This window comes from Aptenodytes forsteri, unplaced genomic scaffold, assembly GCF_000699145.1.
Source record: "Aptenodytes forsteri isolate BGI_AS27 unplaced genomic scaffold, ASM69914v1 Scaffold15, whole genome shotgun sequence".
NCBI classification, from domain to species: Eukaryota; Metazoa; Chordata; class Aves; order Sphenisciformes; family Spheniscidae; genus Aptenodytes; species Aptenodytes forsteri.
In genome coordinates, this window is record NW_008795129.1 from 6,899 (window position 1) to 19,235 (window position 12,337).

At 37.5% G+C, this 12,337-nt stretch overlaps 1 protein-coding gene across 1 annotated transcript in view; it reads left to right on the plus strand.

Annotated features, from left to right (window-relative positions):
• The window catches only part of POLR3A (RNA polymerase III subunit A), a 37,760-nt gene that overhangs the window by 6,687 nt on the left and 18,736 nt on the right, over positions 1-12,337 (plus strand). The window contains exons 9-18 of the mRNA XM_009277974.2: positions 620-761; positions 1,284-1,424; positions 2,663-2,732; positions 3,443-3,570; positions 5,108-5,246; positions 7,244-7,408; positions 7,714-7,886; positions 9,075-9,186; positions 10,347-10,465; positions 11,902-12,039. Coding sequence (XP_009276249.2) covers positions 620-761; positions 1,284-1,424; positions 2,663-2,732; positions 3,443-3,570; positions 5,108-5,246; positions 7,244-7,408; positions 7,714-7,886; positions 9,075-9,186; positions 10,347-10,465; positions 11,902-12,039 — 1,327 coding nt within the window. The remainder of the gene's footprint in view (positions 1-619; positions 762-1,283; positions 1,425-2,662; positions 2,733-3,442; positions 3,571-5,107; positions 5,247-7,243; positions 7,409-7,713; positions 7,887-9,074; positions 9,187-10,346; positions 10,466-11,901; positions 12,040-12,337) is intronic.

The window sequence follows — 12,337 nt, forward strand, 5'->3', positions numbered from 1 at the left end:
GGGTTTAGTGTACAATTTCTTTTTAGATAATCTGTTGGATTTAAGCTTAAGTGTACATACTGATGATAGTGAACTGCAATTAGGTTTGTCTTTTTTTCTTTTTTTTTAATGACCAAGTCTCTCGTATTTGGAATACAGGGTGTAGTACAGAGATAAATGAAAACAGGCAGTTCCGGGCACGTTGTACTGGCTGTTTTCATGGGAGAGCTAATCTGCAGTCAGTTTATGGGTAGTAAGAAGTCATAGTATATGAGTGAAAATCCCTATACTCCCTGATACAATTGAAGCAAATTCTTTGTTTTTATAAGTAGACTTTTTTCTTACTTGTTTTACTAGTAACACTAGATTTGTTAACTAATGTCACAAATACATTTACTATTTAAAAGAGCAGCAGGCCTGATGTTTAATGATGCAATCCACACCAGTTTTGTCTTCTCATTATTGTAATACAAATACTCCAACATTTAATGGAAGAACTTGCATTATAAACACAGAATTTATTTTCAGTTGTCTTTACATCTTTCTGACTTTATTTCTTCTGACTCCTTTGTTATGTGTTACTATATGATCTTAGAGGTCTTTTCCAACCTCAATGATTCTATGATTCTGTGATTCTAAGGTTTTTGAAATACGGAAACCGGGAAAAGATGGCCCAGGAGCTGAAGTTCGGTGATATCGTGGAGCGACATCTTATAGATGGTGACATAGTGCTGTTCAATCGACAGCCCTCTCTTCATAAGCTGAGCATCATGGCTCACATTGTAAGTGCACACACAGCCTAACATGCAGGTAGTGCATCCCTGAATATTAGGTGGTTTACCTTTGTTGATATTTATCTCTTGCACACACAAAAGTAAACAGCTGCTTCTGAATTACTGCGTGGGGACGGGCATGAACCCAGTGCAGTTGTGCATGGGAATTGATGTGTAACTAGGCAGTATGCTGTCTGGACAATTCTGTTAAGAGCCGTAATTGACCTCGGTATCTGTTCTTGCGTAAGCATTTAATTTTTGTAGAGTTGATGTGATCTCTACGAAGCATGCTGTTTTCTGTGCTTTGTATAAATTCTTAATAATGGAAGTTATTAGCTACATTTGTATAATATAACCCGAGTACAATTTCTGTCAGTTCCTGGTTGAGTTAAATCCTATAATTAGAAATTTTGACTCATGTCTGTAATAAAAAGAGAGGATAAAGCCTAGAAGGAAGCGCTTGGGCATGGCATTTCATCTTTTAGCATGCTCGACTGCATGTGCATCACTTTTTTTTTTTTTTTTTTGCAGGCTAGAGTAAAACCTCATAGGACGTTCAGATTTAATGAATGTGTCTGTACACCGTACAATGCAGACTTTGATGGAGATGAGATGAACCTTCACCTTCCTCAGACAGAAGAAGCAAAAGCAGAAGCACTTGTTTTAATGGGGGTATGTTGATAATGGTGGGGTTGGGATTTTGCAAGTGACAGATGGACTGAGCCCCATATTTCTTAACTTGCATGTGAAATATTATCAAGATTCCTGGGTATGGATAATGTGTGACTGTGAAGCTGCCTGAAAACTCTGCAAAAGGGATTTTAGAATAAATTAGGACTGTTACGCAATGGTAGTCTAATAGACTGATATTTAGCATCCATGGAAAATTCATTGGTTTTAAGTAAGTAGATGTCATCGATATTTTTCTGCCTGACTGTCCTTAGTGATTGCTACCAAAATAGGGTGGCTCTGTTACCAAACAGATACATACTTTGCTTTCTGGTCTGACAGCCCAGCAACTGCAGGTGGTCAGACCAATTGGAAATGGGGCAGCAATGGTGTGCTTGTACCGGAGAAGGCAGTTTACCAGAGGAGGCAGGAGACAGTAGGCTCTTAGGGCAGGGGGAAAAAAGGGAGAAGGAAGGGTAGATAAAGAGGGATCTGATGGTTGCAGGCATTGATCTGTGGTGTTAGAGTCAGTATCGACAATCTGAGGATTTTCCAGTACATTGCTCCTTTAGGGTGACTGAATGCCACTGCTACTGCAGATGTACCAACACAACTGTTGGCTGCGGGGTGTATTGGCTTGCTGAACTCATTTGGGAGCTTAAAAAGAAAATTCCCCCCCGCAAAGTGTGTGATTTAGGTTTGTGTGGGCCTATGTTCAGGCAAAACTGTGCTGCATAGGTGGGGGGTGATTAACTGGAGCAGTAGTCTGAGTAAGGCATAAGAAAATGGGGCTAGTGGAAGTGGCTAGCTTGATTGTTGCATATCAGTAGGGACCACGCAACTTGAAATACTTCACTAGCTCCCTGTAGTGAGCATAACCTCTTTTGTCCCTGCTCAGATTCTCAAAGCTAGCTTGTCTTCCCTACCCTGTCCCGTTTGAACAGTAACCTACCAGACACATCAAGTTGACTGCAACTTCTGCTTTGGAAACAGAATATGTTATTTCCAGTAATTATTCTCAAATTATTCCTTAACTGTCAATAGATTTGCATGAACTGTAGTGAACTGAAACTTCTAGCTTATTTTTTCTACCTTTTTGAAGACAGCTGTACTTTGATTTAGAATAAGCTTTTACCATTTTTGCTAAAATAACTGTCTTAAATGGTAAGTTTCCTTCTGAATAACAAATGAAATATCAGTGTCTTCAAATGCGTAATTTTTTTGTTTCTTGTATCGTACAGACCAAAGCAAACTTGGTAACACCAAGAAATGGAGAACCTCTCATCGCTGCTATTCAAGATTTCCTCACAGGTGTGTGTATATAAGGTTACTTTAGAGCTGTGTGATTTAACAGTTGTTCCTTCAGAATGACTTCCCTCTTTCCCAGAACTTTTCTGTATTAATTGAAAAATTTCTCCTTTCACAAGTCCAAGGGACATCAGGAAAGTAAGGCCATTCTTAGTCTGAAATGTAATGATGTCCTCAGAATCTCTTCTGATACTGTCTACCTTTGTAGGTGCAATTATTATTACCTTTGCGTATGTTTTGCCATGTTTCTCCAGCAGAGACAATGAATGTTTGGGATTTTTGTATGCATTAGGTAGACAATGTAAACGGCTTACGATTATGGTAGAGGAGTTGAATTGATTAGTCAAAAATTAGTTTTAAGCTACAGTAAGTACTTTCAAGTTTCCTTAATTCTTTGGAAATGTCCAATGGATATAAGTAAGCAAGTGTACAAAGATTAATGCCAAGGCCTTATTTGTACCTATGGGATAGAGTCTGAGAGGGAGAATAGATTATAGAAATGCACTGGTTTTAATTTTTAAAATTTGAGTGTGGAGCAATTAAAAAAAAAAAATTCTGGAAGGGATTTACAACTGAAGCTGTCTAAACTATTGTCATTTTGCATAGTAGGTAGGTAACTAATATTAGAATGAAGTCATTGATACTGAATATGCAATAGCTTTTAAATTTAATCTCCTTTTTGTCTGTCATATTAATAATTTTTTACATTCTAGGTGCCTATCTTCTTACATTGAAAGATACCTTTTTTGATCGAGCCAAAGCCTGTCAAATTATTGCTTCTATCCTGGTTGGCAAAGATGAAAAGATTAAAGTTCGCCTTCCACCTCCAGCAATTCTGAAGGTGTGTCAAACTATTTTTTTAAATGTTACTACGACTTTCTCTCTTGTGTGTTCTTGACCCATGGCGATGTTCTCAGCAGAGGCAGTTCTTGTTTTCTCTGACGTTAGTTTTGTATGAGTTTTTGTGTTTGTAAAGTGTAAAGTGCAAGGATCAGATTTCAGGGTCAAAGCTGTGCAGAAGTTGTTTGATGGTTCCTGATGCTGAACAGAGTCAGCCTTGGACGGCGCAGTCCAGAGGCAGGGTTCCTTCAGGGTTCAAACATAGCTTTGCTACTATCCTGCTACTGAGACAGACCACTTGGCTGTTGATGGTCAGCAGAAGATACATCGTTCGTCGTAACCTCACTGTTACTGGCTGTGCAGGCTAATACGGGAAATAAAAGTGGTAAAACGATGTTATTCCTTGGGTGCCCTCAAGTAACGTCCTGAAATGCTCAACAGGTCTAGGTTTCGGTATCCTAAATTTAGGAGATGTTAAACCTGGGAAACAGTATGCTTTAGTTGTTAACCTGGCAATGTGTTAAAGATTAAAGAGGATGAGTGCTATGTGATTTTTGTTTTGTTATGTTTTTTGTTTGGGGGTTGTTTCGGGTTTTTTTTGGTTGCTGTTACCTCATGTACACAAAATATTTATTATGAAGGGCGGAGTATTTGTGTATTTGTCACAAACTTGGAAGAGAGCTATAGTATCATTTATTAGATTAGGGTCTGTTACGCCTTCATTCGCATACATTTAAGGGCGTCTGTATTTGATTAATTTTGTATTTGAGGCAAACAGTATTGTTTGAAGAGAGTTTGGTACACTGTCAAATTTGTTAAATACTAAGTATGAGCGTATACTTTTTTTTTCCATACCCTTTATTTAATTTCAAAACAATAAGTGTAATATTAGGGAAATTCAGAAAGTGAAATTGAAATACCAGTGAATAATACTAATTTAAAGCAAGGTCAGAGCATTTATGGGCAGTATCTAACGTGAATTTTATGAATTTATATGAACTTTTGCTAATAGCTACGAGCAGTGATTGTTTGACTGCTTCTGTCACTCCAAATGAATAATTTTAGTGCTAGCTGTGACAGTTACTTGCATTTAACTACAGCTGAGGGGAGTACGTAATTATACGAATCTTTAACCTCCTAAAAATTTAAACCAAAGGCACTCTGTAAAGAAGGAATTATAAATGCTGTAACCTCTTTGGGAAATGAAATGACAGCAGCATCTTTTTTGGTTTTTTTTCCTTTTCTAATCAGAAAGGGAAACCTGACAGAAAGAGGGAGCAACAGAGCATGTTTCTCTAAATGGATGCGCATACCCTTATGTGAAGGATAACCATTCAGCAGCCAGCATTTTTATATCTATAAAAGTGCATAATGCTTCCCTATTCAAAGGAATGCTACTATGCACTTCTACAAGTATAGTTCAGTATAGAAAGGTTCTGTATAGAAACCAATTTTACAATTAAAATCTTGCTTGCTCTTTTACTGTAGTTGTAGCATTAACTCTGTAATCCTAATTCTTGTCCTTTTGTTTCTCTAAGCCTGTAACACTCTGGACAGGAAAACAGGTTTTCAGCCTCATTCTCAAACCCAGTGATGATTGTCCTGTAAAAGCCAATCTACGAACCAAGGGCAAACAGTATTGTGGCAAAGGGGAAGACCTGTGTTACAATGATTCTTGTGAGTGACGCTTCTAAAGCTGTGTTTTGGAAGTCTTCAAAGAAATCGGAGCTATGGTGTTGTTGAGTTTGTTGCTGTTGAGCTCACTGTGGGAGTTAAAGCAGTACTTCACATAAGTGTTCTTGAAATGAAAAATAAAATTACGCAGTTTTTCTCAAAAGCGGAAGTCATGCTGAACACCAAAGAAAAGACTGGCGTGTTTTCTTGTAATAAAATTTCTTTTGTATGATGCTAGGCTTGTCGTGATACTAACGTAGTATTTGAAGGTGGGAGAGAGAGAAAAGCAAAGAAGCTTAGGAAGCGGTTGTGCAGAGGGCAAATGGAAAAATTTAATATCTTAAGTGGGGGTAGCGATACAGGGATTAGAAGTCAAACAGTGAAAGGAGCTAGGATACGTAGGGAAGACAGGAATTCCTAGGATATCAAACCATCTGTAGCCTTCCAGTTAGGGAAGTCGGAGTGGCAGATGGAATCCAGAGCACCAGGGTTGAAGAGGCTGTAGGAGGTGAGCAAGGCTTTGCTTGTTATTAATTTAACATTCGTGTGGTAACAGCTGGAAAAGACCTTGAGCAGGCAGGATGAGCTTGGCTCATTGCTGCCCAAAGCGTGAATTGAGGAACCATTGATTTACAGTAATTCTGTCATGTAATGTTGATGTGAGAAAGAATTTACCAGTTAGGACTCAAATCCACTCTACACCGGACTCTGACCGATTTCTTTAGAAGATAGGACCACTCTGTGGTTGTGAAGCTGGTTATAAACATGGTGGCACAATTTTTTTTCAGCCTCTAAGGAATGTGGGGTGAAAGGCAACAAAGCAATCCTGTTCACACTCGTGTGAATATAGGCCATCGTCTTCGCTCCGCAGTCTTTTCATTTGAGGAAGTAAGGGAAGAATTTCCATTTTCTGAGTTTGACAGTAGCAGATGATGCGGAAAACTTTTGGATTTCATTGGTGGCTCTGTTCAGTTCTCTGAAAAAAAACCTTCATTTCTGAAGCAACACGAATTCTCTTCGGAAAGTTCTCTGCAAATTCTCCAAAGTCTCAAGAAATCCTGGTATCATATTTTGATTGTATGTAATAAGTAATAGAGCAGTGACTTCTGGTTCAAGAATATGATTACCTAAATTCACATTGAAAATGTTGAGCAGAGTGCAGTGTGCAAACACCTACAGCGTTCTGCATAAAATGATTTAAATTGGATCCATCTACATATGCCGGTTCTTCTTTGAAAGATGCATAATGGAGTTGAGGATGAACATATATTGTACTGCTCTCATTGAAAATATATCTAAAGTTCATGTACAGAAGATACTCTTTAATTGCTTGAAGGCTAAAGCTTATAAGGAAGATTCAGTGCCTGAAATGGAAGGTTCCTGATGAAGCAAAAGGAAGTCATCTAAAAGAGGAATTGTGTACAGGCCTACAGGCAAGACGGATGTCTTTATGATATGCTTGTCATTAGAGACATCTGAGTCCAGCGTGTCTTAAATGTAAGCTGTGCCTCCAGAGGTGATTGAGTTGAAAGGAATATCAGAATCTTTGAATAAGAGAACTGTAACTTGACTGCTGATTTTTTGTTGCTCTACTTTATAAATAGATAAATAACTTTGTTGTATTATGCATGATTGAGGACTTTATTTCTGGACAGATAAGATTGATTTGAAGACTTTATTCTGATTAATGAAGTGAAGTTTTTAGATTTTTAACAAAAAGGATTATTCACAATGTTTCTCACAAGTCTTAAATTGGATACAGTTGCCTTTCTAAGGAGGAAGGGAAATAAATTCTAGCTGAAGTTGGTAAGGTCAGGTTGTAGGCTGTTCCCCTTACATACTTACTCATGCGCTTCTACAGATACATTAAATGTATGCTTTTGGGTTTTGTTCTTTTCATGAATAGAGCTTTTATTGAAAAACCTACTCCATAACTGATCACTAGAGTTTAGGTAATGTTTTAGAAAAACGATGAATTCTTTTTGCCTTTTTATTTCTAGATGTCACAATTCAAAACAGTGAGTTAATGAGTGGCAGCATGGACAAAGGAACCTTGGGTTCAGGATCTAAAAACAACATCTTCTACATCTTGCTGAGAGACTGGGGACAGGTAGAAGCTGCAGATGCCATGTCACGACTAGCCAGACTTGCTCCTGTCTATCTTTGTAAGTAACGGGGGAAGTACATTTCGTTGTAAATTAGTATCTTAAAGCAGAAATACAGAGCAATCAAGCAAGATTTTTGCTTCAAATATCATGTTCTATGTTTAAAAAAATAAGCTAGTTGTGAAGCTGACAGAAACAGTGAAACAACTGATTTGTGTTTCTGAAGTGCTTATGATGGTCACATGATGGGAGGAAAAAAGAAAGTTCCTGATGATAATATTTCCTGGTTTTAATTTGTTTTCTCTATATGAGATTGCACTATAAATACGATTTTTTTTTTTATTTTATTTTTTTTTAAATATTAGCTAATCGCGGCTTTTCAATTGGAATTGGTGATGTAACCCCTGGGCAGGGCCTGCTAAAAGCTAAGTATGAGCTCCTGAATGCTGGCTATAAGAAATGTGATGAGTATATTGAAGCTCTGAACACCGGCAAGCTACAGCAGCAGCCTGGTTGTACTGCAGAAGAGACACTAGAGGTAAAATTTTTAATTTAAATCACTATATATTTAGAGTAGTGACTTTATGAATATATTAATGTAAATTGTGAAGTTCAAAGTTGTCTTCTGAAACCTAAAAATACGAGCAAATAGGGTCCCTAGGTACGCAACTTTAACTGAGTCTGTCTAGGCTTAACATTTAGATGCTTGTATGCATCTAAAATACGTATCTAAAGATGCTTGTATGCATCTAAATACTAAACAACTGAGATCCTCCCGCCTGGCTGGATACATTGGGGTGACATACAAGAGGATAAAACTAGACAGGTAATTGGAATGGGGTTAATTACATTTAGCAATATTTGCTAAGTTAATAACAGTAGCAGCAAAGGACCTAATCCAAGAAGCAAAACTTTCCTTTAGTTACAGTTCTGTTTATATGCAAGTGTTGTCTTGCCCCTTCTTGGTTATGCTGGGTTTTTTCTTTTTTCTGTGGAAATTGTGATGAAGAGCAATGGATGTTGCCCAAAAGCTTATGGACAGGGACTTAATGAAGTCAGCTGAAGAACACTTTTCATTGCCTTTAATGGTTTTATACATTTGTTTTCTTGGCTAGTCAATATCTAGTTTTTACCTTTAAAAAAAAAGTAGAAAGAAAAAAAAACACGCCAACAAAAAACCAACCAGAAAATCCACCCTATGATGAAGTACTGCCACAGTTGTCCAGTTTGAAGTGGCACTCTGAAAGAAGTGTCTTGCAGCCTTTTCCACTCTTCCTCTTTTCAGATACCTGTGTATGTCCAAGAAGTGTTTTTTTGATACATTTGTTGTGTTCTTAACAATTGGAGATATCAGCATTGTACTCTCTGAAAGCAGTCCCAAAAAACTTTTTGGTTTTTTTGTGGTAATCTTTCACATAGCGCAGTGAGACTTAGAGCTTAGTTCAGTGCTCAGTTTAGCTTAAGCTGGTGCTGCTGACAAAAGAGGTTGTCATGTACCCTGGCTACTCCTGTCTTATCCCACCAAAGACTTTTTGTGCAGCAAACTGGAACGTTATGCAAGTTAAAAATTAAACTTATTTTACCCAAAGCAACATCTAGGTTTCTTTCTCTTTGTTGTATTTTGAATTCCATTTGACTACTGAAGGTATTACTGGCAAATTATAAGAGAACTGTTTGTGTATGGTATTTTTAATGAATGCTGAATCTCTGAAATCTTGGATTTCAGGCCTTAATCCTTAAAGAACTCTCTGTTATCAGAGATCACGCTGGCAGTGCCTGTCTCAGAGAACTGGACAAGAGCAACAGTCCCCTTATCATGGCGCTCTGTGGTTCTAAAGGTAGGGATAGCTAAACTTTGGAATTAGATTGCTCGCTCCATCACTGTTCTCAAAATTACTTGTTCTGTCTTTATAGCTTGTTTTATACAGTCAGTTGTTCAAGTAGTAAATTCATGTCGTATAGATTTGAAGTGACTCTTCTCAGTAAGTACAGGTTGGGTACAGTTAATTAAAATCAAGCTGATGTGCTAGGTTTTGTATCTTTAAATTTTTAGTGCAAGTTGAAAAACACCCATTGGAACTTTAGATGTTCTTAAGACTTGAAGTAATTTGTCAGTAAAAAGTTTTCAGTTGCATTTCTGACTTCAAGTGTCCATATCACAAACAAAAATCAACTGGAAATGACATATTAAGAATTGGAACTAACATTTCGGCTATCTTCACTGCATTGTTTCTGAAGGACCACCTGTGTAGTAAATACTTGTTTTATACTCAAATCCTTATCTGAGCTTTCCTTTATTTTCTGTGAGAATTTGAAGAAATCACTTAACCCTTTGCCTTTATTTATCTGTCTCTAATAAATTGTGGAAAGCCTCACGGTGACATTTTGTATTTCTAAAGAAATACTGAAATCTAAGAAGAAGGATATATTAAGTGTATAATGGGGGGGGGCATTGTTTGCAAACATGTTCAGCAAATAAAACTTCTGAGTTAGTGACTTAATTCTCTGGGACTTAATTTGTTCTAGGAATCTTGGTAGACACGGAACCCTTCATGAAAAATATTGTTAAAATACGTTTATTGAAGAAATTGTGAAGCGAAATATGCAGGTTAGGATCATGGGTTGTACAAAACAATCCATAATACAAAACAGGGTAATTTAAGGTCTGTAGCCGAACAGTGGTGGCATGAATGTCTATGACCCAAAGAAAAACATTTTGAAAGGAGTTGTTGGCTATATCATAGACTAACTTAGTTGTCAGTCTCTGCATAAATGCTGAAATGAACAGGACAAGTAACAGAAAGGCTTCTTTAACTGTTGCAACTTTAACAGTTGTTAAAGTTGTTGTAACTTTGCAGTTAACTGTTGTAACTTTAAGTGCGTTTGTCAAGAATTATGAAGCTAAATAATAGATCTTCGTGGAAGTGAAGATAGCTCATCAGAGGAGCAGTGATATTCCTCATTTGTGAGTGAGATTTTTTTCTTTCTTTCTTTTCAGGCTCTTTCATTAATATATCCCAGATGATTGCTTGTGTAGGTCAGCAGGCTATCAGTGGGTCCCGAGTTCCTGATGGGTTTGAGAACAGATCCTTGCCTCACTTTGAGAAGCATTCTAAGGTAATTCTGTATGTTTACAAGACACTGTAAAGAAAAGTGAAACAGGTTGCCTTCAACCAATTTAAGAAGGACGCATGATAGGATGTATTGTCATGACATGGTGAAGGATCACATATGGTGAATGTAAAATGTTTTGAATGTGATTTGGGAGTTAACAGCAGTGGTGTGAATTGCCATGGGATGTCTAGCTAGCTTGAATTTTTACAGCTAAGCCTTGCTTAGACCTTTCTAATTTAGTAAAATTGAAGTGAGTCTGATGATACATTTTTGATTCTCTTGAGAGTCTTAAAAATAATTTGTTAATGTTTCACTCTTGCGTTCTGTTTCACTGCACTAAGGCTTTTCAGGACAACTGCTGGGTGTGTGTTGGTATCTTTAGACAGGTGAAACATGCCAGATAAACCATTCTGGAGTCTGTTTTTTTCTTTTTCCACTAGGATAGATATCATGGGCTGCTCTGAATGTTCCATGTTTGAGTTCTGTTATACATGAAGCAATAAGGAGTCTCATGCGCTTGTTAATACAATTCACTGAGATTCTTTTTTTTTTTTTTTTTTTTACTGCTATCTGAAATCTAATGATCAGCAGAGAAGGTTCTAGGTACCAGCCGTCGATCTTGTAGTGTGTTAGTCAGGTAACTCAAGTGTCAGATGGTAGCCATGACACTTGCGTTTGTTACTAAATGCCTAAATTTCAACTTCAGAGTTCTGTAACGTAAAATCTTTTCTATTCCGAATAAGTCAAAGAAGAGAAAATACTTCATGGATTAGATGAGAAGGTAAAAGTTAAAATTTAACTCTAGCTTTTTACTGCTTTAGAAAGCACTACCTGTTAAATAACAACAAAAAGTGATCTTCTAAGATTAACCTCTTTGTAGCCTATACATTGTTCTATGTGATCACGGAGGCCGTTTGGTGTTATTTGACTTAAAGGGATGCCTGCATAAAGTTCATTGGCAAGAACTCTTCTCAGAGGTGAGAGCAAACCAATCGAAAGAATTTGTTACGTACATACCTCCAGTCATATTTTTTTCTGGATTCCTTAGTCTTCAGCACTGCAAATACCTTTGCTATACTATTGCAAAATGAACGTTCTTATCGCCTTTTCAATTTTGGCAACTTTAAGGGAGGCCGAAGTGTTAGAAGTTGGTGTAGTGTTTGCAAGGAATGGCTAGAAGCATGACAAGGCTTGTAGGAGGAGGAAGAAAGTCTAATAGATTAGTTTGGAAGAACTAGGCAAGGGTTTTGAAGTCTTTATTCAGATCTAAAATACATTGAACTTCAAAGCTAAATGCAGCTGAGACGATTGCTCTGTTTGTGTATGTATTGGCTACCTATCTGAAAGAATTTAGATGACATACAATGTGTTTTTCTGTAACATGCATACAGAATGTACATTGCATTTTAACCTTTTTTTCCCCCCACTCTTCTCCGTAGCTTCCAGCAGCAAAAGGCTTTGTCGCTAATAGCTTCTATTCTGGGTTGACTCCCACTGAATTTTTTTTTCATACAATGGCTGGTCGAGAAGGTCTGGTTGACACAGCTGTAAAAACAGCCGAAACTGGATATATGCAGGTAACTGTCGGTGGAGTGGGGTTTTTATCAGTCTTGCAAAAGGAGGATATGTCATGTGCATGTTGAGGTGAGGGGTGGGGGAGAAGTGCATACATTATGTGTGTGTGTGTTTGTTTTTAATGTAGCAGAGAGTAATTTATACTTTGAAATACATTACTTTGCTCTGTTCTTCAGTAGATGTGAGGTTTGTAAACTAGACCTCGGGCAATGGTATAGTGACATGCTTGTATTAACACGGACCTGTTGGAGCGGGTCCAGAAGAGGGCCACGAAAATGATCAGGGGGATGGAACACCTCT